Source organism: Neophocaena asiaeorientalis, unplaced genomic scaffold, assembly GCF_003031525.2.
Source record: "Neophocaena asiaeorientalis asiaeorientalis breed wild unplaced genomic scaffold, Neophocaena_asiaeorientalis_V1.1 scaffold75, whole genome shotgun sequence".
Taxonomy (NCBI): domain Eukaryota; kingdom Metazoa; phylum Chordata; class Mammalia; order Artiodactyla; family Phocoenidae; genus Neophocaena; species Neophocaena asiaeorientalis.
The window spans coordinates 944,448-971,339 of record NW_020172719.1 but is presented as its reverse complement, the minus strand read 5'-3'; the positions used below and the strand labels follow the sequence as shown (position 1 = coordinate 971,339).

General features: G+C 43.3%; 1 protein-coding gene across 5 annotated transcripts in view; it reads left to right on the top strand.

The window, feature by feature from the left end:
* The window catches only part of ATG7 (autophagy related 7), a 325,835-nt gene that overhangs the window by 143,393 nt on the left and 155,550 nt on the right, over positions 1 to 26,892 (top strand). For all 5 annotated transcript variants that reach the window (XM_024740183.1, XM_024740184.1, XM_024740182.1 and 2 more), the window contains 5 exons: positions 585 to 743; positions 4,303 to 4,497; positions 7,381 to 7,584; positions 9,312 to 9,427; positions 14,122 to 14,197. In XM_024740183.1, coding sequence (XP_024595951.1) covers positions 585 to 743; positions 4,303 to 4,497; positions 7,381 to 7,584; positions 9,312 to 9,427; positions 14,122 to 14,197 — 750 coding nt within the window. The remainder of the gene's footprint in view (positions 1 to 584; positions 744 to 4,302; positions 4,498 to 7,380; positions 7,585 to 9,311; positions 9,428 to 14,121; positions 14,198 to 26,892) is intronic.

Genomic DNA, 26,892 nt, shown 5'->3' with positions numbered 1-26,892 from the left:
AGTGTATGAAATCATGAAAACTATCTCTGAGAATGTAGAATTTTCCCCTACATTCCAGAATATTAATAAGGGCTTTGCCTCTTGGAGAAAAAGTACAAAATCTTCTATGATGTTGTACAATTGGAAATAACTTATAAGTCACTTTTACGAGGAGCTAATTCAGGCTTTAAGTGAATTTTAGGATGAGATGTTACTTATGCTTACTTATTCATTCAGGGAAAGCAAGGACATTGGGTGGCTCTTGCTAATCCTTTTAAGACAGTAACAGGGACAGTTCTTATGGGACTCACCCCCAAAGCTTCCTCTGGTGCCACTGTCAAAAATAATGAATTATTAGTCAGACCCACAATGACATTTCTTAGTCTCATTACTGTAGGAAGCCAGGCACTGTGTGTATAATTATTTTGTCTTTTAAAGGAAATTGACACTGTCAAAAACTGAATTTGCACAATTCAATTTCTGGAGTTTCCTGTATTTTGAGGTTCCCAAGCTGCTCCAAAATAAAACCCCTTTTAGGGATTTCAAGGGAGACACCCTGTGAAATGTTCATCAGAAACACACCGTGATCTCCTGTTTCCATGCAGGGTTGGGGCGTCAGACACATCACATTTGTGGACAATGCCAAGATCTCCTATTCCAACCCTGTGAGGCAGCCTCTGTATGAATTTGAAGATTGCCTGGCGGGTGGTAAGCCCAAGGCCCTGGCTGCAGCAGACCGGCTCCAGAAAATATTCCCCGGAGTGGTACGTGGATGCTCTTTGAGAACGCCTGAGGTTTTCTCCTGGATCTTTTCAGTGTTTAAGTCTTGGGGAATGAGGCCCTGTGGTATTGGTGAAAGGGAGTCAGACATCTGTCTCTTACTACCAGGCCCTCATCATGCGGCCAAACCTCTGTTTCCTCATCTCAGAGATGGAGATTACAAGAACAAAACTCTCATACATTATTACGAAAATAAAATGAGTACATGAAAAGAATGTTTCATAAGTTGCAAAGCATTATCTGAGTTGAGGAATTTGGGGTACAAATCTTTTTAGATACTGCCTTGTTCCAAAGGGATTTATGGTGTCTCAGATGTAGGATATTATTTTCCTCATCACCAGAATACTTGATAGTTAGTACAGGTTTATGAAATTAAATTGAATGTAAGTCTGCAGAAGAAAGATCTGGCTAATGTTTAGCTTTTTATTCCAGCTGCTTCTTATTTTTGACTTTCATCATTTATTTTAAAAACAATGAGGCAAGTCATTCGGCTCATTTGATTCGAAATTTGCCAGTGTTTTTGGGGTCATCCAGCAAAAGACATTCTGCACCTGGCATGCTTAATCCGTTTATGTGACAGAGGTTAGATCAGGTGTCTCTGAAGTATCTGTTTGTACTTAAAGTGCCTGAAGAGACTCTAAAAATAAAAAACCTGCTTTCTCAAAATTTCTCTGTTTAGCCACTCAGCATTAGATTCATTCATTTTAACAGTCTTTGCTTTAAAAGCAACTTTGACTGTTTTACCCATTTCATCAGTGTACCAGAGGAATGTCATTTATTGGGTCTAATTCAACAGTATTGATTGAACACCCACTGTACCCAGTGAGGTGCTGGATGCCAGAAGAGATAAGAATGGTACACCCCATCATTGAGGAGGCATCTTAGTTAGGTTTCTGCTGTGACAATATTGCATATCACATACACCCAACATCGAAATGGCTTACGATCATAAACATTATTTCATGCTCATGGCTGCGGGTTAGCCATAGCTTAGCTGTAGGCTAGGCTGGACTCAGGCTTCGAGTCAGGTTCCAGTCTACTCAGTATGTCATTATTTCAAAATCTACACTCCAGGAGCAACAGTCAGCTGTCCTGCTCTTCTTATGGTGGAAGGTAGAAGTGTAAAGGGGTCGGTGAGGCTTACCATGCCTGTACATGTTAAAGTCTCGCCTCAGAAATGGCACTGTGCCGTGTCCTCCATCTCCATTGCCAGAGCTGGTCACAGGGCCGGGCCCTACGCCAACGGGGCTGGTCAGGACACCCTGCCTTCCTAGCGGGAGGTCCTGCAAAGTTGTATGGCAAAGGGCATGGACATATAATTCTCTTAGAGGGAGGCAGTGCACACAGTCAGGAAAAATTATTCATTCTATCACCAGGGAGTACTGTGAACTCCCCTCTGGGCCCAGACAGACCTGGCTTTGAATCTGAGCTCTGCCTGAAAGTTTTGCTTGCCCAAATCCTAGCCATGGTCTATGACCCAATGCAATTCCCCCTATTTCTTTGTTCAGTTATTCTATGACTTACTCACTCCTCACATATTTATTTAAGGCCTACTGTGTGCTAGGGACTGGGGAACAAGGCAGACGAAGTTCCCACTGCCTTGCATTGAACTTCAAGTCTAGCTGGGGTCAATAAACTAATTTCCTAAACGGTCACACTTGTAACAAGTGCACGAGGCAGGAGCTCAGTTGCTGTGAGAATGTTTAACAGGTAGGCCTGACCTAAACCAGGCTTCCTTGAGGAAGCTGAGTCCTGAAGCGTGGGTGGGAGCTAGCTAGACCAAGCGGGGCGGAGCTGTTTGTGCAGAGGCCTGAGGTAGGAAGCAGCATGCTGCCTTTGTGGACTGAAAGAAAACCAGGCTGGCTGAAGCATGGAGGTCAAGAAAGACACAGAGCTAGGGCGTCCGTGTCAGCAAAGGCCAGGTCATGCTGGGCCTTAGAGATCAAGTTCACCTTTTCTTGAAAACATCAGCCTACCGGGATCAAGCCTCTTCCTCAGCACCTACATCATGTTACTCCATTTCACCTATTGGATTATGCATTCCTTACCACGGGGAGCCAGGTCTTTTATACTTTTATCCTTCGTGCCTTATAAGTAATAATAGATAACACAGAATGCATCTAAGTACTAGTGTAATTCATCAAATTCGTGAAAAGTACTTGTGAAACTGTTTCACTTACTGGTTAGCCAGGCTTATGTAATTTTCTTTGTGTGTTCAACAGTCAATATTGTTGATATTTTCATTCAACAAATATTTACTCATCACCCTCCTTACACCAGGCCACGGACAGAAGGCTAGTCCTAAGTGAAGAAGACATGAAAAGAACTGCTCAGCTGCAAATACCATGCCTAATCCTGGGGTTGAATTAATTGAATAGGAAAAAAACCTGACCTTTAATAAATCAAATAACTATTTGAGGTCACCATTTTTTTTTCTCCCAAAGGTAAAGCAATAAAATGTAGGACTGTAGAGCCACACTAGGGGTTTTAAAGCCCAGCTCTGGACATCTGCTTTCAACCCTGAAGAGTAACTGATAGACTATCTCTCCTACCATTATGCACTTAAAAGTTCTGCACCTGGGTAGATTATATAAAATGACTCTTCAGACACAGAACAATATGTAGTGAAAGACTGTGGTCTCAAAAAGAAATGTTTGTCCCAATTTATTGCATGCAGACACTTTTTAGCCCATTGGCACTCCTTTGTGACTCACAATTCATCTGCCAAGACATTGTGGAGCCAGCAGGGGACAAAAGGTAAATTACAGAGCTGTTCTAAAGCCCCCATGAGAAATGCTGAGTCCCCACACTCAAAGAGAACCCAGGTTGCTGGGCAGCTTCTGCTTTTGGACGGGAAATGAAGCTTCACTACCACACATAGCTGTCACCCACCCGCCAAACAAATATCTATACACTCCTAAGTCAGTTTTCTAGTTCAAGTCAGCAAGTAGAGTTTTTTGGTTTTGAGGGTTTTGTTTGTTTTTAATGCATATACTCCTAAGAAGATTAAGGCAAGACTAGCAGCCATTCTAATCTTATATGAATTTATTAAATTATTTTTGTTCTGACATCCCATTTGGAGGTATTCTACTGTAAGGAAGTGGAGGGGAGGGCAGCTTGGGAACAAGTGGGGAGAGACAGCTTGGCTGGATGGAGGGACTTGGGCAGGCAGAGGGCATTTTGGTGAAGTTTCTTGGCCTCAGATTGTAGGAAAGAGCCAAAGGTACACAGTTTTCTCCAGTGTTCACCTTTTCTCACACGGGAAGTGCCCCCCACCCACTTTGGAACTAGGATCCGTGTGTCTCTGTTTGCTGCTCTGTCCAGCTTCAGGGACCCTGGGTGACAGGAAAGCGTGGTCTAGGTTGAAGAGGTGAAGAGGGTTGGGGGCACAGGCAGCAGAAGGCTAAGGCAGAGTGGTCATGACGGAGAGATTTCAGGCTGTAAGCGACCATGTGTGCATGCTTGCGGCGACCGGGAGATGCGGGCTCTGAGATCCCGCCTGTCCCTTTGCTTCAGACCCCCCTCTCTCTGGTGTGTCCCCAGAACGCCAGAGGGTTCAACATGAGCATCCCCATGCCGGGACACCCAGTGAACTTCTCCAGCGTCACCCTGGAGCAGGCCCGCAGGGATGTGGAGCGGCTAGAGCAGCTCGTCGAAGGCCATGATGTCGTGTTCCTGCTGATGGACACCCGGGAGAGCCGATGGCTGCCCGCCGTCATCGCCGCGAGCAAGAGAAAGGTAGAGTGTGGGTCCTCTGGTGGTGACTTAATGCATCATCTCCCCAGGCGGAAGTGTCCCCAGTCTGCCCCCTCCAGAGCAGAAGGTGCTTTGTGTGGCCTAGTGACCTGGTACAAGAGGGCTTCCTCCAGAGACTGTCTCTGCCTTATGCACCATCATCCAGCATAATTGTTACCCTTTACTGTTTAATTTTCATAACCACCCGGTGAGGTCCTTTACTAGAAGGGACGCTCTACTTACAATAGAATGTAAGCTCCAAGAGGGCAAAGATTTTGTCTCATTCACTACTGTTGGGTCAGTGACAACTTCAAGGGCCAAAAGAACTGAATGTTTAAACACTGGGTTGGCCAAAAAGTGCCTTCAGTTTTAAGTAAAAATAAAAGACAGATTTTTCATTTTCACCAAGAACTTTATTGAACAACGTATTCACCCTTTTGTTCCACTACCTTCTGCCATTTTTCAGGCAACTTCATAATTCCATCTTCCCAAAACTTTTTATCTTTTTGAGCAAAGAACTGTTCCAGGTGCCTTTTACAGTCTTCCAGGGAATTGAAATTTTCCATTAAGAGAATTTTGTAAGGACCTAAATAAATGGAATTCCGAAGGTCAATGTCTGGTGAATATGGCGGATGAATCAGAACTTCCCAGACAAGCTGTGACAGTTTTCGCCTGGTCATCAAAGAAACATGCAGTCTTGCGTTATCCTGATGGAAGATTATGTGTTTTCTGATGACTAATTCTGGACGCTTTTCATTGAGTGCTGCTTTCAGTTGGTCTAACTGGGAGCAGTACTTGTTGGAATTAATCGTTTGGTTTTCCAGAAGGAGCTCGTAATAGAGAACTCCCTTCCAATCCCGCCATATACACAACATCACCTTCTCTGGACGAAGATTGGCCTTTGGTGTAGTTGGTGGTGGTTCATTTCGCTTGCCCCACAGTCTCTTCCTTTCCACACTATTGGACAGTATCCACTTTTCATTGCCTGTCACAATTTGTTTTAAAAACAGAACATTTTCATTACGTTTAAGTAGAGAATCACATGTGGAAATACATTCAAGAAGGTTTTTTTTGCTTAACTTACGTGGAACCCAAACATCAAAGCAATTCACATAACCAAGCTGGTGCAAATGACTTTCAACACTTGATTTGGATATTTTGAGTATGTTGGCTGTCTCCCGCGTGGTATAACATTGACTGTTCTCAGTTAATGTCTCAATTTGATCGCTATCAACTTCAACTGGTTTACCTGACCGTGGAGCAGCGTCCAGCAAGAAATCTCCAGCACAAAACTTCTCAAACCACCTTTGACACATTTGATCGGTCACAGCACCTTCTCCATACACTGCATAAATCTTTTTTTTTTGCATTTCGGTTGAGTTTTTACCTTTCTTGAAATAACAAGGCATCATATGCCGAAAATGTTGCTTTTTTCTTCCATCTTCAATATTAAAATGGCTACACAAAAATCCACTAATTTTGATGTCTTTTTTTAAACACATGCTGATATGACAGCTGTCACATACAATCTAACAAAATTGTTTCGAATGACGTGAAAGACAACTAACTGCTACTAGAGTCATCTTATGGAAAAAACCGAACGAACCTTTTGGTCAACCCAATAAATCACGGTACATATGTGTGACGGAATAGTATGCAGCCGTTCACGGTTATGTCTTCAAAGAATTTTAATAACATGGAAAATACCACATTATGTTAAATAAGCAAGGTATAATATTGTATATATATTTTTTATCAACTCTGTTTATATATGTAAAGATATCTACGTTTATCAAAGGGTGGCAAGAAGGGAGAAAGGGAGGAAGGGAATGGGAGAGAGAGAGAAAATAACAGGGGAATACTTCAAACTATTAATAATAATTGTTTGAGCTGTGAGATTGTGAGTGATTTTTGTTTTCTGGTATGGTTTTCCTTGATTTTTTCCAACTTTCTGTCTAACCATAAATTTGGGAGAATAAGTTAAATTACAGCTAAGAGATGTTCTTACAGTATAAATGAAAAAAATTATCCTCAAAGACCTATGTGGGGGGCTTCGCTGGTGGCTCAGTGGTTGGGAATCCGCCTGCCAATGCAGGGGACACGTGTTCGAGCCCTGGTCTGGGAGGATCCCACATGCCGTGGAGCAATGAAGCCCGTGCGCCACAACTACTGAGCGTGCGCTCAAGAACCCGCAAGCCACAACTACTGAAGCCCGCACGCCTGGAGCCCGTGCTCCGCAATGGGGGAGGCCACCGCAATGAGCGGCCTGCGCACAACAGCGAGGAGTGGCCCCTGCTCACCGCAACTAGAGAAAATCTGTGCGCAGCAACCAGGACCCAATGCAGCCAAAAATAAATAAATAAATAAATAAATTTTTAAAAAGAAAGAAAATATTCAAAAAAAATCCTATGTGGAGGGTGAATTATATGGTATGTGAATTATATCTCAATAAAGCTATTATGAAAAGAAATCTCTGTAGAAATGACAGAGGACAGCATAATGCTGGAAAGAATGGGTTTGAGAACTACCGAGACAGTTTTATACACCTACCTTTTACCAGCTAAGTGACCTTGGGCAAGTTATAGAAGTAACCCGTCTGACTTTCAGTATCCTCATCTGTAAATAGGAAATGTTTGCTGGGAATTTTAAATGAAACCAAATGAGATAATTTATGTTAATCACTTGTCAAGTCTTTTGCATTTAATAAGCCCTCAGTCTTGGGTAACTTTTACCAACATTAGCTTCTAGAATCTAATTATAGTCATATGCAAACATTTATTGCCAACACTTATAAAATAAATTTTTTAAGTGGACCAAATATGAAGTTAGCCATGGCTTAAAATATGTGTCTCTTAACTCTAGCCTTTTATTCCTTGAAACTCACAGCTGGTCATCAATGCTGCCTTGGGGTTTGACACATTTGTTGTTATGAGACACGGCCTGAAGAAGCCTAAGCTGCAGGGAGCCGGGGACTTGTGTCCCAGCCGCCCTGTGGCACCTGCCGACCTCCTGGGCCCATCACTTTTTGCCAACATCCCTGGCTACAAACTTGGCTGCTACTTCTGCAACGATGTGGTGGCCCCGGGAGATGTAAGTGGATTTCTTTGTTATTCCAAATATTCCCTACAACCGTCTTGCCCACTAGAGTGGAGAGACCCAGTTCTTTCCTTTACGACTATTTAGATATTGTCTTTTAACAAAGAGAAAAATTCTCCATTTGGGGGGCGGGGCAGGGCCTTATCCCTCTATGAGCCTTGTTTGACATCATCAACTGTGTACAGCTCTTCCCTGTTCGCCAGTGTAAACGCAGCAACAAACCATTTTTATGGAAAGCTCAGCAAGGAAACCGCAGGCTAGATTGGTTCCTGGCAGCGCTTAGCGCTGTATTCTGTGTGTATTCTTAGGGTATCTTAGTGAAGAGGGTGTTAAATGAGGAGTCTGAAGACCCAGTCTGAAGACCCAGACTGCAGTCCAGCCTCACGGGATAATTCCAAATAAGTCTGTTAGGCTCCCTGTGCTTCTGCAGGATGGGACTCTGAGGCCCAGAAGGTTGTCAGACTCAGCATGTCAAAATACAGGATTTCCAGTTAACTCTGAATTTCAGGTAAATAACGAATAATATTTTAGTATAAGTATGTCCCATGCAATATTCGAGATCTGTTTATGCTAAAAGATTATTTGTTGTTTATTTAAAGTTCAAGTTTAACCGGGCATCTTGTATTTTATTTGCTAACCCCAGTAGGGGAGGGACGAATACTTTCCCTGACTAATAACAGTGCAAGGTGGTTCAAATATGGAAGTGCTCTGAGCAGCAAGCACTACACTGTTCCAACGTAAGGTTCTGTGTTCTTAATGCTGCCATGGGAGCAGGGTGAGTAGGGATGGTCTTTCATCAGAAAAGACGATCACTTCTAGTAGAACAAAGCAGAGGTGTTGTCCGTACCCTCCCCTCCATTTTCACCTTCTATTAAAACGTGTTCCTCACTGATTTACACCTCTTCTGGATGACTGGCTTTTGTGTCTTCCCAGTATAAAGACAAAAATATCCTCTTATGTGAAGAAGGGTGGCTTTATCTCCATCATGGGTTATAATATACAGCTGACCCTGTTATTTCATTATTACCAAGAAGTAGGATTAAGGATCAGCTGCAGTAAAGTTACATCTGTTCATAAGGCAAAAATTTCAGAGTCAAAGTTATGCCCAATGACCCCTTAAATTTGCCCAGAGTTGGAAAATTAGAATTTCTTAGGTTGAACTAACGAAGGCTTGTGTTTGGAGCCACATTGGAGCAGAAATACTTGTTCTTAAGCCCTGAGATCATGCTCAGGGTGACAAGATGCCTCCACTGCGAGGGGCACATGGAAGCAGAGGATGGCGGGGACAGCAGGTCAGTCCTTCTGTCTCCCGGGCACTCCGAGGGTTAGTGCAGTCATGGTGGGAGGGCAGGACCATTTGCTCTGTTCCAATGTTCTTCCTCTCTGTGCCTCTCGCTCTCAACTCACAAGCACAGTAGAGTGGAGTCAGTTAAAAGAGTGCATGATGCCACTCCATGTAGGAGACAGCTAGGCCCCCCATCTTTAATTTGTTTATAACTGCCAATCCTTTTTAATGTATTACCTCATTTAGTTACCTAACTTGTATATTTTGATTTTCTTGGTACTTGCAAGAAATGGTATTATGTGAGGCTGACTGATCTTTGCCAACAGTGAGCGTCTGGTATGTGATAGAGCTTTATTGTGGGGGAGTTTCATGCTCCACACAGCTGGCGTTGGGTGGAACAGAACTTTGCATTCACGTCAGTGACTGTTCTCTGTAGTCAACCAGAGACCGGACCTTGGACCAGCAGTGCACTGTGAGTCGTCCAGGACTGGCCATGATTGCAGGAGCCCTGGCGGTGGAGTTGATGGTTTCCGTTTTGCAGCATCCAGAAGGGTGAGTTCGCCTTTTAGAGATGGGTGTTTAAGCAGAGAAAGCTTTTGTATCTCCCTTGGCCTTTTCTCAGAATTATATTGCGCTTTCCATCCTCAAAAAAACAAGATTTTAAAAAAACCCAGTGTGATTCTTTGGCCTGGAGAACTTGTCATTGTGATCTTTGGAGCTGTATCTCTGCATCCTTCTGGAACTGAACTCTCCTAGAGTTAATTGGTAATTGATAATAAGGAAGGATAAAAATTTTGGTAGTGGCCTTAGGACCTTCATGCATTTATTCTCTTAATATGTTTTGATCTCCTTAGCCCTGAGCACTTGTAAGGCAATACGTGAATTACATATGATAGAAATTGCATTTAGCTGTATGTAACAGATCCATCTAAAGTGACTTAGCCCAAAGGGTACAGCTTGATTTTTCTCATGTGGCAGGAAGCTCAGAGGCAGCATCCAGGGCTGGTACAAAGGCTCTGATATGCCATCGGGGACTGTTTCCTTAGCACTCACTCAGCCACGCTTAGCTCCCTTCCTTACGCTTGTCACCTGTGGTCACAAGATGGCTGCTCTGCCAACAGTGTTGCTTCTGTGTTACACGTAAGAGGAAAGGAATGACCAAAGGATGAAAGTTGTACTCAGCTGAGCCTGCCCCCTTTTAAAAGGCTCTCCGGGAAGACTTACCCATTGATTCTAAAACTCCTATATCACATGACCTTGCATTCGTAACTGCAAGGAAGATGGACAAATGTAGTCCTTTGGCTGGGCGTGTTGCCTCTCTCAGTGAAACTGTGATGAGATAGAAGTGGAGAATACATTGGGCAGGCGCCCAGTACTGTCTGCACATTCATTTACAAACAATTCTGGGGCTTCCCTGGTGGTGCAGTGGTTGAGAGTCCGCCTGCCAATGCAGGGGACACGGATTCGTGCCCCGGTCCGGGAAGATCCCACATGCCGCGGAGCAGCTGGGCCCGTGAGCCATGGCCGCTGAGCCTGCGCGTCCGGAGCCTGTGCTCCGCAACTGGAGAGGCCACAACAGTGAGAGGCCCGCGTACCGCAAAAAAAAAAAAAAAATTCTGTATGTATTTTAAACTCTAGAAGATATTATTACTGTTATATAGTTGGTATTCATTTCATTTTGCTAATATTTTCCTTTTTGTTACTTTTCTTTCTGTGACCTTGAACTTCCATCCAAGGGCATTTTCCTTCTGCCTGAAGAATACCCTTCATTATTGCCTTTAGAAATGCTAGCGACAAAGATATTTCAGTTTTTGTTTGTCCAAAAATGTCTTTGTTTTATCTTTGTGCTTGAAAGCTATTTTTGCTGCATACAGAATTCCAGACTGGTGGTAATTTCCCTTTAGCAAGTAGAGAGTGCACTCCTGTTGTCTCTGGCTGCCCTTATCCTGATTGAGGAGTAAGGTGTATACCTCATTGCTACTCCGTTGATACAATTTGTTTTTGTCCCTCTTCCCCTACCTTCAGTTGCTTTTAAGATTTTCTCATGGTCTTTGGTTTTCAGAAGTTGGGAACACATACCTAATTCTGTTATTTATTATTGTATACCTATTTCTGTATTTATTCTGATTGTGCTTTTTAGTGCCCCTCGAATCCATAGCTTGATGTTTTTCACCCACTGTGGACAGTTTTCAGCCATTATCTCCTAAAACATTGCTTCTGCCCCTTTCTTGATTCTTTCCTTTTGAGTCCCCGGTTGCATGTTAGAATCAGCCTATGCTCTTTTCTGTACTTTCCATAATTTTGTCTTTCCTTACTTCAGTCTGGCTATTTGGTTTTGGCTTATCTTCCAGTTTACTAATTCTTCCTTCTTCTGTGTCTATGTTTTAAACCATCCATTGAGTTTTAAATTTCATAATTATATGTTTCACTCTTAGAGTTTCCATCTGATCTTATCTTATACATTCCCTCTTCTCTGCCAAAATTGTGATTTTGGTCTTTTTCATTCTTTGAATACATTTGATCATGTTTTTCTTTTAAGTCCTTATCAGTTATGTCCATTAATGGGATCTCCTATGAGTCTGTTCCTATTGTCTATTGTTTTTATTGGCTTTTGGTTATGTATTGTCTCCTCATATACCTGGTTTTGGGTTTTTTTAAAAAAACAATATCTATAAAATACAATATCTATAGATATATAGATATCGTCTTTCTCACACACACACACACACACACACACACACACACAATTTGTGTATATATATAGAAACCACCTTGTATGCACCATCCAGCTTCAACAATTACCAGTCATCATTTATCTGTATTACTGTCCACAGTTTTTCTCCTTCCACTGACTTATTTTAAAGCAAATCCAAGACATAGCTTTCATTCATAAAAATATATCTTTTTAGTATGTATCTTTACTATTTTTACATATAAAAGCAAATTAAAGGCAATTCCCTAATATTACCACATATCCAATCAATATTTAAATTTCCTCAATTCCTTGTATCTTCTTGGCTATATTTGATTGAGTACTGGACATTATATTTGAAAAATTATAGAGATGTGATTTACATTTCTTTCTGGCAAACTGCTAGGCCAAGGGGACTACCATCCTAGAACATTTTATCCAATTAGGGCTTATCTATTTCCGGTTCACCGTTAGTCTGAGGATGTACCCCTGTATGATCCCAATCCAAAGCCTTGGATATTTTCCATGGTTCCTCCTTATTGGCAGACCTCAACTCTGGATTTTCCCATCAGCCTCATGAGTCAGTGAGTATCACTGTTCAGCTTCTGAGCTTGTGGCCACTGCTTTTGGACATTGACAATCATTTTATGGGGGAAAATTCCCCTTGCAAATGCCTGATTTACCTCTGTGGGCTTCCCTCCTCTTATAAACCTTAGCTCTGTAATTCTCCCTTACTGTGGTAGCTCTCTGATGCTTTCAAACAGAGGTCTGTGTACTTTGTCTAGCTTTCCTATTTGTTCTCAATGGGGGGACTGGTCCTGACCACTTAGTCCACCAATGCCACGCCAGTTATAAAAATATTTTTTAATTTATTAAGCACTCATAGGATTAGGCTTGCATGTGAGAGGAAGGCAAGGAGTAGGCTGGTGTGTTTTGTTTCAACTTGACCTTGGGCCTTTCGGTAGTCTCTATGTGTAACACATTGTATATATGTTATATTACAGATATAAAAATTAGCACAATTGTGGTCTAGACACCCTCTCTTCTCCAAGCAAGGAGAAGATCTTACTTTATGACTTACAAACAACAGAAGTAATTCATCTTATAATAAATAAAAGTGAGACAAAAATTAAATTAATTTTAAAAAATAGAGTCAGTAATTTAGAAAAAGAAAGAAGGAACGAAAAGAAGAGAAAAGGAAAGGAAAGAAAATGAAGAAAAGAGAGAAGCAAAAGAAAACTTAGTAAACAACTTAAGACTCTCTCAATGTCCGCTGGAGACCCTGCTCTCAAGTGTGATATAGTGAAGGCAGACTGGAGCCAAACAGGTATTTACACCTCACTGTGTGACAAACACATTGTGACTTGTCTTATTTTCAACCCTTACATAGTGCTTACGTTGTGCTAGGCATTATTCTAAGCACTTTACAAATAGTAATTCATTTAATCCTCATAGCAAACAGATTAGGAAAGAACTCTTATCTGTCCCATTTTTGATGGGGAAATTGAGGCATAGCGAAGATAACTAAGTTGCTGAAATTCACGTAGCTGATAAGTAGTAAAGCTGGGATTAAGCACAGCCCAGTTTGGCTCCAAACTCTGTTTTTAATCACTCTGCTATGCTGTTTGTAATACAGGCAGGAAAGAATTGAATGTTTGAAAGATTTGTTTTTCAAGTTCTCAGAAATCAACATGAATATTCTATTTACCGTATAACGCAGAGTTCTTCTCTGAAGTTGAAAAGATAGCCTCTGTACTATGTTGGTAGCATAGGTAACAGTAGATGCTTCAGAGTTAAATGAAAATAAGCAGCTTTTTTTGTCTTCCTCTCATCTTTGTCATCCCCCTGGCACCTATGTTTATTGTGGCCCCCTAACAGGAAGCATTTGGGTTAAAATCTTTCAGAGCTGGCTCTGAGTCCTTGACACTGACCCCTCTGTCTGCCACATTTGCCTTGGTCATAGGCTAAAACCAGGGTGTCTCTTCTGTAACATAAGTAAACATCAGACTGTTATTCGGGAGGGAGTATTCGTTCCGCCCGATTAATCCCTCGCTTTTCTTTCTCCTTCCTCCATCGTGGTAGCATTTACATCACCTCAGCAAGTTAAGGTTGGAAGGTTTTCTGTTTCAAAATTTCAGTTCAATTCAACAATGTGCTGTGGTGTTTTATGAGACTATTTGAGAGTAAGGGAATTAACATCAGCCAGATGTTGCACTTGGCAATTTATCTAACTTACTCCTGATTCATTTCTCACAACTGTCTTATTCCTGTTTTATAGGTGATGGACCTGAAGCACAGAGAAATTAAGCAACTTGCCTGTGCTCACAAGCTCTGGTCTTTCTGACTCTAAAACACAAGCTTTTTCTTTTTTAAACTATTCTTCTGCCTTCCTCCCAGGGAAATTAGGGTTTTTTTTTCCCCTAACTTATGCTGCCTAGCAAGGGGTGTTCGGTTATCCTTATAAATCTTATGTGGATCTCCTCCAGATCGTCCTCACAGGAATTAAACATAGATTTTAATGAAGTGAACAGCTCTAATGGTTTCCTTTTCTCAGGGGCTACGCCATTGCCAGCAGCAGTGACGACCGCATGAATGAGCCTCCAACCTCTCTCGGGCTCGTGCCTCACCAGGTTAGTGACTGGGAATGAAATCACAATTCTGGACCCGATCCCAGTGGTGCAGTGGGAAAGTATTTGGGGTCATCTCAGCCCACCTCTTCTCCACCCTCTCTACCCTCCAGTTTCCCTGGTACTTCAGTGGGAATTCTTTATGAGCACCTGGAGGAGATCCCATTCTGCAGGATGGTGACGAGAAGAAATCCTGAACAAGCAGCATTACCCAGAGTCTTGATTTAGCATTTAGCACGTTGACTAGGGGCCTCGTGATGGAGTAGAACAAGAGAGAACGGGCTTTGGAACCAACCAGACAGCGGCTTAAATCCCAGCCCGGCAGTTATTAAGATGGCCTTCCTTGGCCAAGTCATTAAACTTCTCTGAGCCTTAGTTTTCTTATCTAGAAAATAGAGTCAAGAATACCGACCTCAGCTGGTAGCAGTAGAGATGAGAGATGTTATATAGAAAGGGCTTAGCGACAGTGCCTGGTACGTCACAGCCCTCAGTAGATGGTGCTGTTAGTTTTGTTGTTGTTGTTTATTATTACTGACTCCTTAATAATAATTAAGAAATAATAAATAGTAGAAGCCAAATAATAGAAGGCTTTCTGGGCATGCATGGGAAGGCCATTGGAAGTGCACAGTGTCACCAGACAGTGGGGTGTCTTTTCAGAAAAAAGAATCTGAGGCATCATAGGGAAGGTCCACCCATAGAGAGCGAGAGAGAAAAAAAGCAGTGAGATGAAAATGTTAAATTCGTGTTGCCTCTTCGCCAGTTTTCGTCGCTGTGCTTTTGGAGGTTTTCTGGTCTTACTTTTTGGAAATCATTTCTCTGGGTTCCGTGTGTGTATCTCAGTCTGTAGCAGGAAGGCTGTCTAGTTAGGGGAGCAGTGAGAGCACCCGACAGTCCCATCTGGGGGCTTGTGAGGACAGACTCACAGACGCGTGCAGAGAGCGGGGTGACTCACGCAGGTCGCGTTCGTCTTTCTCGCTGCCGACGCACACCTGCCCTGTCATTTTCTGGTTGAGGGTCTGAATCAGAAGAGGGGAAATTACTTGTGCACGGTCATAGAGGTAGTGGATATGCCGAAATCCATACCTAAACTCGGCACTCTGACCAGGGCTGCGTCTGAGGTTTTGTGAGTGGAAATAGCCCCGGCCTGCATTTTGGGAGAGTTTGCTTCGAATCGCTGCTCTGGGCCACTTGCACTACGTCACCTGTCATGGATTTGTGTTAGGTCACTTACCTCCCTGGGCCTCAGTTTCTGTATCAGTCAAAGCAGGTGCTTTACCTTGTGTCCAGGATTGTCTATGACGAGGCTTGGTAAAGCACACAACACCATGCAAATGTGACTTTTCCAGCCTGCCTCACTCAAGATGGCATTTATTTGACATGAATGGGTTAATCTTTTCTGCAGAAACACTTCAAGTAGGACCCACTAGGCCCTGTAATAAGCCCCCCTCATCCCCATGAGGAAGCTGTCCTCCAGAGCCAGCCTCTGCTGTGGATGTGCTCATCTGAATCCTCACCCTCATCCCTTTTCACATGTCTCCTTCCCTTTCTTCTGACCTTGAGATGTGCCCTCATCTCCTTTACAGATCTCATGCTGAGGAGGGCCTTAATTAAATTTTCAGTCATGCCCCTGCACTGGTTTCCCTCTTGAAGTCCTTTATGTTAAATTACCGCAGTTGTAGTTTTCTCAGTGCTGAGGCCAGAGGGCAAAACAGTTTCTTTATAGAAGGGGTCCGGTGTCAAAATGCATGTGCCCATGTTTTTAAAGTGCTATGGCAACTAATCCCTCTCAGTGTTATTTACCCCCATGGGGCCTTGCAATTGTTTGTCATTCACCCTCTCTTCTAGTTCTTTCTCCTAGTTTTCAAATGTCTGAAGGATTATTTTGGTTGTTGGCCATCTCTCCATTTGGCCTTTTCAAAGTCTGAAGAATAATGCAGCCATATATGGGAAAAGCCCAGTGCGTGTGTGTGTGTGTGTGTGTGTGTGTGTGTGTGTGTGTGTGTGTGTGTGTGTGGTTACTTGCTTACATTATTTCAAGTTTCAAGCCTTTATTTTTAGCTACTTTCTAAAAAAGACAGTGGAGAAAGAGCTTTAAAATTAGTCACAGTTGTGTGGTCCCTATTTTATAAGGCTTTAAATTTCTTCTTTTTTTTTTCTTTTTGAAGTGGAGTGAGTCCATTTATGCAACTGTGTTTTGATTAGGGGACCACCGTTTCCACAAAAACACTGGCTGTGTTGCAATGCAGACTCAGCACTTACCCCCTCCTTTTCCTGGCTCTCTTGAGACAAATGACTTCCTGTTGGAGAGGAACTCGGTAAACCCCTATGTGTGCTTTGTATACAGAGAATAGCCAGTGACGTTCCCTGGGCTCATTTTTTCTCCATTCCCCAAAGGAGAGTGTTTATTAATTGGCCCTTGTGGAATGAGATGTAGTAGAAAAGGGATAGTCCTTGGACCGAGAATCACAAGGCCGCCCACCGGCGACTCATTGTGTAATCAGGGGAAAGTTGCTTAACTTCGCCCATGCTCTCTGCGTCTCAGCTCTCCCCCGTGTCAGACCTGGGAGGCCTGAGGATTACTTAGTCCATCTCTCCGTGGGACCACAGGCCGAATTTGGCTTATCCAGAGATTGGCCAAGTGCAGAAAAAGGCTTGATTAGTCCCTGAAATTCAGTGATATTCAGCCTGAAACAACCTCTTATTGCATTTGAAAACCGTGAAAAAGCCACTTGAAGGTGAGAAAATAGGCTTATGGGTTTGTTCTTTTTCAAAAGTCTCCGGCCCACTGTGTGTGGATGGGATTCTGCAAGCAGGCAGCAATGAGTATAAGCCACTTGCTGCCTATGAAGGGAATGTTTTTTAATTTGTCATTTTTATCTATGTATAAAATATACACAGTCACACAAATCATTAAGTATACAACTTGGATTCTCACAAAATGAACACCACTCATGTACCCAGCACACAGGTCAAAATGAAGTGTTATCAAGTTCCCTGACATCCCCCCATGCTTCCTCAATTATCACTGCCTCCTTCCCACACAGAGACACGCAGCTCTTGGCTCCGAACACCTTCGGAGACTTTTGTCTAATTTTGAACTTTCTGTAAATGAAATAATATAATACATGGTCTTTGGAGTCTGGCTTCTTTGCTAGAGAGAACTTTTTCACTGTAGATCTTAGCACATACTGTTATTCCCTCTGCTTCCCAGCAAGTGGGATCTTTTATTTAAAAAAAAAAGGTGGCGGGGTTGTCTTTTCCTGGCTCCTGGGGTGGTGACTGTTCTGTGAGGCCAGACCCCTTTTTCTGGTTCTTTGGCGGGAGGCACAGTTCAGGAGTTATCAAGTGTCGAGGCCACTCCTGATGTCTCCAGGAAGTTGGTGTGCAGGCTGGTGAGACAGAAATGTGACAGAAATTAACAGCCGATGTAGCTGCCGATCATTTGACTGGACATCCCTCAGAGAACGAAAAGCATCGTGGCAATTCAGTAGTTGTCTGAAAACCGTGGCCATGAATATAGCAGTCCTGCTTTGATACCAACATGGACCAGGCAGTTCACGTTTTTTCTCTTTGGGCCAATGGACTCTTGATCCTCAAGTACTACTGAATGAAGACCCTGGATGGGTACGCCCCTCCTAGGGGTTTGGACTTGCCAACCCGTAGTTCTCTCGGGCTTTCAAGTTCTTTGTTTTAGTTACTTTCAGAAGAGTAGAACAAAGCCCAAACTAGGACAGAACCTGGGCAGGGACCAGCCTGGGAAATCTCCCAGTGAGACAAAAGCCGAGCTAGAGCTGTGGTCTCTAGCCAAGCCTCGGCCTGCTCTTGATTTGGCCTGTCTGCACAGGCTGTGCCCCACAAATCCTCAGGCCATTCGCTTTCAATAAGGTCTCTTTACCGTGCTCCGAAATGCTGACCTCAGTGTGCCTCTAGGGGTGTGGACGGATTGACTGCTGAGGAAGGAGGTTAAGAAGATAAGCACTAAGAGCGTATTTCCTGAGATGTAGCCCGAGAAAAGGAATCTCCTTCCCCCTCCGATTCTGTACCCCTCGAATTGATGGCAATGGAAAGGGCAGGAAGAATAGACAGTCCAAACGTCTGCTGTTTCACCATTTCAGCTACTGTGGTTTGTGACCTGTTCATCCTCCCTTCCCCCTCCCTCCAGTCATCCCTGCAGCAGGTGATCCCCAAACGCTGACGCCGTGCCAAAGCGCCATTAGGTTCAGAGAAGTTCGGTGACCGGCACGCAGCACGAGCGTTTGGTTCCACTTGCCTTTGGAGTTTCTAAGGTGGTGGATGTACCCCAAGCCACTCAGATGTGGTGAAGTCTCATTCCAATGGGGAGGCCCCTGAATACAGAAGGGATTTGGGTACAAGATCCGACAAGGTCTGGGCTTCCCTGCCTGCAAGGCCCTAGCAGAAGAGAGGGGCATTCCCCGCTCCTGGCACGCAAAGTGGGGGATAAATTACACACAGTGCCAGAGTTCCAGAGCGTCTCAGGTAGCATCTCTTGGCCCAAGAGGACTTGGGCGTAATTTTATCAGTTGAAGGACGTCACTTGTGCCCCACGAGCTTTGCTCACCCGATGGGGCTGTCCTGTTTGGGAGGCTCGCGTGGGAGGGAACCAGAAGGCTCTGGATCATACAGATCCGATTAGAATCCCAGCTTTGCCTCTTAATTTCATTTTCATCCATTTGACAAAAGGGTTCAAGGCGGTTCTTGCCACTTGTCACTGTGTGACCTTGGGCAGGTTACTGATCCTTTCTGAACTTCATATTTTAAATTACTAAAACGGGTATAATAATATACTAAACAACTGGGATTCATGTACAGATTAAATTACATTATAGATTAAATTACATTAGCACAGTTCTGGCCACATAAGGGACATTTGTAAATGTTGTTTTTATCTTTCTCTTTCACTTTTAATTAAAATGGTAAAGTGGGCGCCTATCTAGCCTCCTAAAAAGGGAGTTACAAGGAATCTCGTAAAACCCTGGAAGCAGTGAGTGTGCAGGGAAGGGTTGGAAGGATTAGTTCCATCCTGCGCTATTTTTCTAAGGATGGTGCTGGCTCATTTCCAGCTTGCTTCTTCTGCCCCTTGGTGGCCCCTGCTTGACAGTGAGAGGTGGGTTAGTGGTGGTAGCTGAAGCTGTTGTCTGAAACAAATACCTCTGTGGTGCGCCTGAGGTTTTGCATTTGCTAAACTTTATTTTGGCGTTGAATTTGGTTAAGACTCTCTGCAACATCCAAGAGCGATGCGGAGTTTGGAGTTAGCTCTTATTTATGCAAACTCCAAGCTCTAGAAATACCGCCAGGCCTGCTGGAAAGCGGTGTGAAGTCAAAGCAGCAGGTTTCTGCTGTGGCTGCAACTGTGCCTTCTCAGAATGGCTGTTTATCTCTGGGCATTGGCTCTTCACTTCCCATCCAGGGGAGGTTGCTTTTGGACGCGCGCAGCAGTAAGCGGCAACTTGCAGCAAGCAGCAGTGAGCAGTAGCTGGAAGCAATATCTTAGTCCCCGGACCGGGAGTCCTAACTGCTAGACCACAGAGGCCAGCGGCTAGGGCCTAAACCCACAGTTCTAGCCTGCCTTGTCAAGAAAGAATTCAGGCAAGGAGGCAGAAAGTAAAGAGAAAAGTAGAAAGTTTCTTGGAAAAGCAAAGTACGTGCGGAAAGACGCACGGGAGAACTGAGAGAGAGAGAGTAACGCCTTTAGGAAGTTTAAATCCTTTATGAGGGGGCAGTTTTCCAGGTTTTTGTCTCCCTTCTGGCCAATCATCTTGCTTTGTCCCACCCTGGCTAATTTGTCTCAGGACCCTCCCCTTAGGTGCACACTCACCCCACAGTCAAGATGGACCCCGACGTGAAGGCATCTGGGAGAAGCAAGAGTCACCATGGCATGGAGTTGTCCCCTGACTTTTGACCCCCAAGGAGCCTTTCTACACATGTGTAGTGTCTCCCTTGCCCCAAGGAGGGGCGAAGTGGAGATCCCTTGATCCTTTACTCAAACGAGGTTTTGCCCCTCTTCGTTTTTGCCATGACTGTTACCTTAAGGCATCCACAGGAGACAAAACTTGGCTTTTTACCCTGTCTCTGTCATTGCTTCCATTTCGGAGAGCAAACAGGAGGCTGATTTTAAATGTCTAACCTGAAGCCCACCTATCTCCTATCTCAGGAAATGCAAACAGGAGGCGAGTTGTAAGTGTCCGGCCTGAAGCCCATTTTTTCCTGCCCCATGAAATGTTAACAGAAGGCCAGTTGTAAATGTCTAACCTGGAGCCCATCTATCTCCCACCTCAAGGTGGGCTTGGGGCTCAAGCCACTTTCACTCAGCTTAGGTGTAAACACCATGAGGGGCTGCCCAGAATGGAAGAGACCCCTTTCTATTCCTGATCTATTTATTTTGTAGCTGACTGGGCACAAATGACTGAAGATAATTTAATCCACTCAGACCCTGATGGCAGCCATCTTGATATTGAGTTTTTGGTTTTGAGGGGGTGTTTATTTGTTTTTTAATTCCTCTGGTCTTCCCTTTCTTTCTTCCGTTCTTTTTACCTTCTCCTTGATTTTCACCCTTTTCCCCTAGACTTGGGAGAGAAGGAACAGAACTCAGATCCCTGGCTTTACTACTTGGTAGTTGTAGAATCTTGGGCGAGCCAAGCCACTTCCCTGAGCCTCGGTTTCTTTATCTAGAATACAGGGGAAAGTCCCAGGATGGTAGTGAGGGCAACATGAGATGAGTATGTGAAAACACTCCGGAGAGCCAGACACAGGGATGGCACGTAGCAGATGTTGCCCCTCTGCTCAGTCCCCTAGGCTACCATTTCCACAGGATGTCACGACACGCCCTCCTGCAAGGCTTCCAAGGTTAGGAGGGAGCAGTGGTTTCTATGGAGGGAGAAGGGAGGGGGGTTAGCACTTTAGGGGAGGCACAGGAGAGGCAGACAAGATGGGTGAGTTTGAGAATCTGAAAGGTGACCAGTGTCCCTGTAACGTAGAGAATTGGGAGAGCACAGGGGAAGAGGAGGAGAGGCAGGACCTCACAGGCCATCTTAAACCCAGGGGCAGCGGAGAGCCGTTGAAAAGTCATAAGCGGAGCGGTGACGTGATCAGGTTTGGCTGCTGTACAGAGAATAGACCGGAGGAGATAACAGAGGATCTGGGCATAGAATTGGAGTCCTTGAGCCTTTAAGTGGAAGACAGCCTAATCCAGGGATGGTGCATCAGAATCACCTCGGGAGCCGTTCCAGAATACACACTTCCCAGCCCTGTTCCAGATCCACTGAATGACAACCTCCAGGGACGTTAGGTGTTTGAGAACAACGACTTCATTCTATAAAGATGGTTTCTTGATGGCATCCTGTGGGACAAAGCACGTGACTCGTCAAGTTAACACGGACCAAATCCTGCTCGTTGGTCATGGCTTTTGAGTTTTGTGCTCCCACCGGCCCTAGTTCTCTTTCCAAAAGGGCCCTGGACTCCTAGTCCCTAGGACACACCCCCAAACAGGTGTTCCTGCCTTCCAACCTTTGGATGCTAGTTAGATGCGCACAGGTGCGCGTATTGAATCCAGCCGGGACCGCCCACTGTCCTCCTGGGAACCGCCCCGAGGGGGGAGGGAGGCCGGGAGCCTATATAGGCCTGGCTCTGAGGCTTTGTGCGTCATCTCTGCGCTCATCTTTGCTCCTTCCGGGTCGGGGGGTCGGGGCGGCGTGAGGCCTTGTTAGCCAAGCGCAAGTACAGCCATGCGCCTCGCTGGTGTTTGAAGACGGGGATTCAACTCAAGCTCCTTCTGCCCTTTGTGGGGCCTGGGGGTGAAGAGAGGGAAGGGAGCCAGGAAACCCAAGGTAATTGTACTTCTCCCAGCTTCCCAGGTGGGGTTTTTAAATATTCAGGGGGTAGCAAAGAGACGCGTGTTGTAGAGCTGGTCTATTCGTAAAACACTTTTTCTTTCCCTGGAAGGCTACATTGGAAACTGATGCTGGAGGGGCTTTTTTTGGTTGTTTTTTTTGTTTCGTTTTTTTGAGGCAGAGAGATTGGGGGCAATAGGGACTTTATGCTTTCATTTTGTACCTTTCTGTATTGTTTGGAAAATGTTAATGAGGTTATGAACCTTTTTTAGTCACCTTTTTTGAGGCATAGCTTATGTACAGTCAAATGTACCCGTTTAAACGTGCATTTTAATGAGTTTAGACGAGTGTGTACACTTGCATGTGACCACCACCACCGCAAATGAGGTCCAGAGCTTTTCCATCCATCCCCAAAACTGACTTTGTGCCTTTTCTATGGTAATATCCCCACCCTCAGACCCAGGCAACCACTGATTGGATTTTCATACAGGCCATTTTAATATCTTCTTTATTCTTTTCAGCATCAAGAGGAAAAAAAACCTTCATCAGTGTAATTTAGAAAATAAAATATGCAGCGAGGCAGGCAAAGTTTGGCCCCTCTAGTAGAGGCGCATGTGTGTGTGTTCGTGTGTTTGTGGAATTGGCAGTTTTTCCCCCTCTAGGGAGGGGAGAGATTGAGAAGCCAGTAGTATTCAGGAGGCTGTTTAAAAGGAAGTTAAGTATTTAAATATATTTAAAAAAATAGGAAGACAGGAGTAAATATGCTATGGGAGTACGGGTTATTTTTTTGCTCTTTTGTTTTCTGTCATGCTTATTACTTTTATAATAGGTCGAATTAAAATTTTTAAAAAGAGCCATTTAATACTTACCCTCCTATAAGGAAAGATTGACAGCAAATATTATAATCAAATAAGGGTTTAGAGTAAGCTGTGTGTAGTCCCCAAAGTTGGAAGACTGTACCTTGAGCCGTGTCAAGAGGCCTTAGAGTGGATGGAGAAATCACTTTATAAAATCTTGTCATTTAGATGTTAATTTAGATGTGGCTAAATTAGCCGGGTGTGGTGGTGCTATGCATAAAAAACGTGGAAAGGAGGGAGAGGCTTGCTAACTGCTTCCATCTGCTTTCTGACATACAGCAGGTGATGCTGAGGGTATAGATTAAACCACGGGAAGGGGCAAATGAGGTTGGTAACTGAAAGCATCTTCTTCCAAAGGCTCTGAATCACCTGGGCTCTTGTTAAACATGCACATGCTCTGGCCTTACTTCAGATCTTTTCAGTCAAGTTCCAGGGGATTCTTCTGATCAGGCAGGCTTCGAAAAATACCAGATGAGCATATTGTTTCATATACTTTGCACACTTCTAAGTAGGAGGGTGTTGGTGAATTTTTCTCCACCCAAGCAAGGGACAAATCCTTATAACTTCTTTGATTGTGAATTGGTGCCTGGCCTCTCTAAATAGGTAGAATATATTTATTAGGATTTTGCATCAGGTGCCTGGATTTTAGATTTGCTCTGGGATTTCTATGCATGTCTAAGGAAGGTGCTAAAATTTTAAGTAGCAACTTCTGCTCTTTAAATTTTATGCATTTCTTGTAAGATTTCAGGGAACACAGAGCATATTGCGGAAGCTCAGTGCATTTGTAATACAGGGGATTTAAAGAGTTGTTGATGGGGAAGGGCTTCATATTGCCTGGAAGATGTGAATGGTGGTAAGATGGAGTTTTTCTTGTGGTTTATTTGGGATGTGTTTCCTCTGAATACTTCAGGTATGAATAATTTGGTTGGCTTTGGGATGTTTGTGTTTTTCTCATCCACTCATTCCATAATTAATAATTAGTATTTGTTATGAGCAAATCACTCTGCTATGGACAGATGCAAATAGTTCAACCTATATCTTGCCCTCTAAAAGCAAGAGAGATTAAAAAGTAATTTTTTAAGTAATTATATTACACAAGGTGATTCTAAAACTCATTTGGCAAGGCAAAGGACCCAGAATAGTTAAAATAATCTTGAAAAAGAAGAACAAAGTTAGAAGACTCATACTTCCCAGTTTCCAAACTTACTACAAAGCTACTATAATCAAGACAGTGTAGTACTGTCATAAAGGTAGACATATAGATCAACAGAATAGAATTGAGAGTCCAGAAATGAACCCTGACATTTATGGTCATTTCTTGCCAGTTAACTGGATTTCCACATACAAAACAGTGAATTTGGACCCTTATGTCACACCATATAAAAAAACACCTCAAAATGGATTGCAGACCTAAATGTAAGAGCTAAAACTATTAAATAAGAAAACATGCTAACTCTTCTTAACCTTGGGTGAGAATTGGTTTGTTATCTATGATACCAAAAGGCCAAGCAACCAAAGGAAAAATAAATAGGACATCAAGAAAGTAAAGTTCTGTGCTTCAAAGGACACCCATCAAGAAAGTGAAAAGACACCCCACAGAATGGGAGAAAATATTTGCAAAATCATATCTGAAAGAAACTCATATCCAGAATATATAAAGAACTCTTAACATTCAACAATAAAAAGAAAACCCAATTTAAAATTTGGCCAAGAATTTGAATCTACATTTCTCTGAAGAAAGATAATATGAATGGTCAAGAAGCACATGAAAAAATGCTCAACACTATTAGTCATTAGAGAAACGCAAATCAGAACCACAGTGAGCTACCACTTCATGTTCATTAGGATGGCTACCTCAAAGAGACAAGAAGGTGGAGAAATTGGAACCCTCGTATGTTGCTGGCAGGAAAGTAATATGGTGCAGTCACTTTGGTCCTCAAAATGTTAAACATATAGTTACCATGAGATCCATTAATGCCACTCTCTATATATATACCCAAAAGTTATTCAACTTGTGAATAAACAAAATATGGTATATCCATGTAATCGAATAGTATTTAGCAATAAAAAGGAATGAAATACACATGATACAATATAGTAAGTGAAGCCAGTCATGTATGATTCCATTTGTAGGAAATAGGCAAATTAGGCAAATCAATAGAAATAGAAAGTAGATTAGTAGTTGCCAGCATTTGGGAAAAGTGGAAAATGGGGACTAATTTCTTAGGGGTTCTGAGTTTCTTTTGGGGGTGCTGAAAATGTTCTGAAACTAGGTTTTGGTGATGTTTACAAAATTCCATGAATATACTAAAAGCCACTGAACTGTATACTCTAAAGTAAGTTTATGGTACATGAATTTTATCTCAGTAAACCTGTTGTTTTTTAAAGAAATAACTATTACATAAGTTATTTTGGTGATAAATACCAAAAAGAAGGATTTCACGTAATGAAGGTGTTATCTCTAAGTCAAGTGGTGGGTGGATTGAGTATTTATGAAAGAGGTGTGTATGAGCTTGAGTGACTATTATGGAAGATGTAGATTTGGTTATATAGCTGGTTCCAAAGGAAGTGCTCTGAGTCACAGAATTCGGCGTGAGACAAGGTCAGCAACGCAGTAGTGTCTTTGAGAGGGACGTTGTACTTGAGCTTAGTAGCTGTATGAAGCCTGTGAAAAGATCAGAAAGGCAAAATGGGCCCAGATTAGGGGGGACCTTGAGTGCCAGCATGAGGAATTCTCTGCTTTTTTGGTCAGCTCTAGGAAGCTGATAAAAAGTGACACACCTCAGAGCTGTGTCTTAGGAAAATTAATCCATAGCAGAGTGTTGGATTCAGTGGGAGGGAGAGAGCTCACCTGTGGAGGTGCCCGTTAGGAGTCTGTCGCAGTTGGTGTGAGAACAGGCCTTCCTCTTTTGAATTTCCTAAAACTGGAATTAGTTTGGTGGAGTTCTGAGCCTTCTGAGACCAACTTGGGGAATTTGAAAGGCCTCACACACAGATGTTATTCTACTTCATTTCCTGGGAAAATGAGTCAGTTTCCTGGTAAAGAGCTCTCTGGGGTGCTAAACAATGGTGTGGGTGCCCTTGCTTGGCCACCCCATTCACTTTGGCTCCTTTCTGTTGCTCACCACCTGTGTTTTGGGTTTATATTTTCTCTTTCCTTCCTTCCTTCCTCTCCCTTTTCTCCCTTCCTTTCCGCTCCTAACTGGGTCTACTGTCTCCCTTCCCTTCGCCTTTAACTCCGCACCTCCAATCGTGGAACAGTTTAGCAGAGAAAAATACCAGTATTTCTTTGCACAACACAAAGAAAGTTTATTACCTGTATGAGAGAAAAGAGAATCAGGAGACCTTTTCATGAAACCTATATGGAGACCTTAACCTGTAGGCCATATCAGTGAACATTTTCATGGAAAATATGCTACATATGATAAATATTTTTCTAGGTAAATTTAATATTAAAGCCATTGAGATAGAAGGAGACTCACTATGAGAATTCTTTGGGCCTGTAACTTCCAGATCTCATGAGGATCTCAACATACCCATTTGTGACCTGCCGTTATAGTCTTTTCTGCTGGTTTGCCATCTCTTGTTTTGGTGACCTGGAGAGCAAACTTAGGACCCTGCTTGTGCCTCAAGCACTGTATTAGGAAATGGTCACCACCTTCCTGAGATACAGAGAACTAAAGATTGTCACATTTTCAAAGGTTTACTGTGAGGCCAGCTAACTTATCCCAGCTATCTAGCTTATCATTTCTACCAAACACTCTCTTGATCTTGGATTACATTGAAATCTCATAACATATAGATGACGACGTTTAAAAGATTGCTATAGGCATTTCCTTTAAGGTTAGATCTTCCAGCAATAAGTATGCAAATGTAACTAGACTGACTAGTTGCAGTGTGGGGCTTAAAGGTGGAGTTGCCCACACTCAGAAGCCTGTCTCTTTAAAGAGTCCGCCAGGTTTCCTTGGTTTTGTTTTGGGGGAGTGTTGATAGG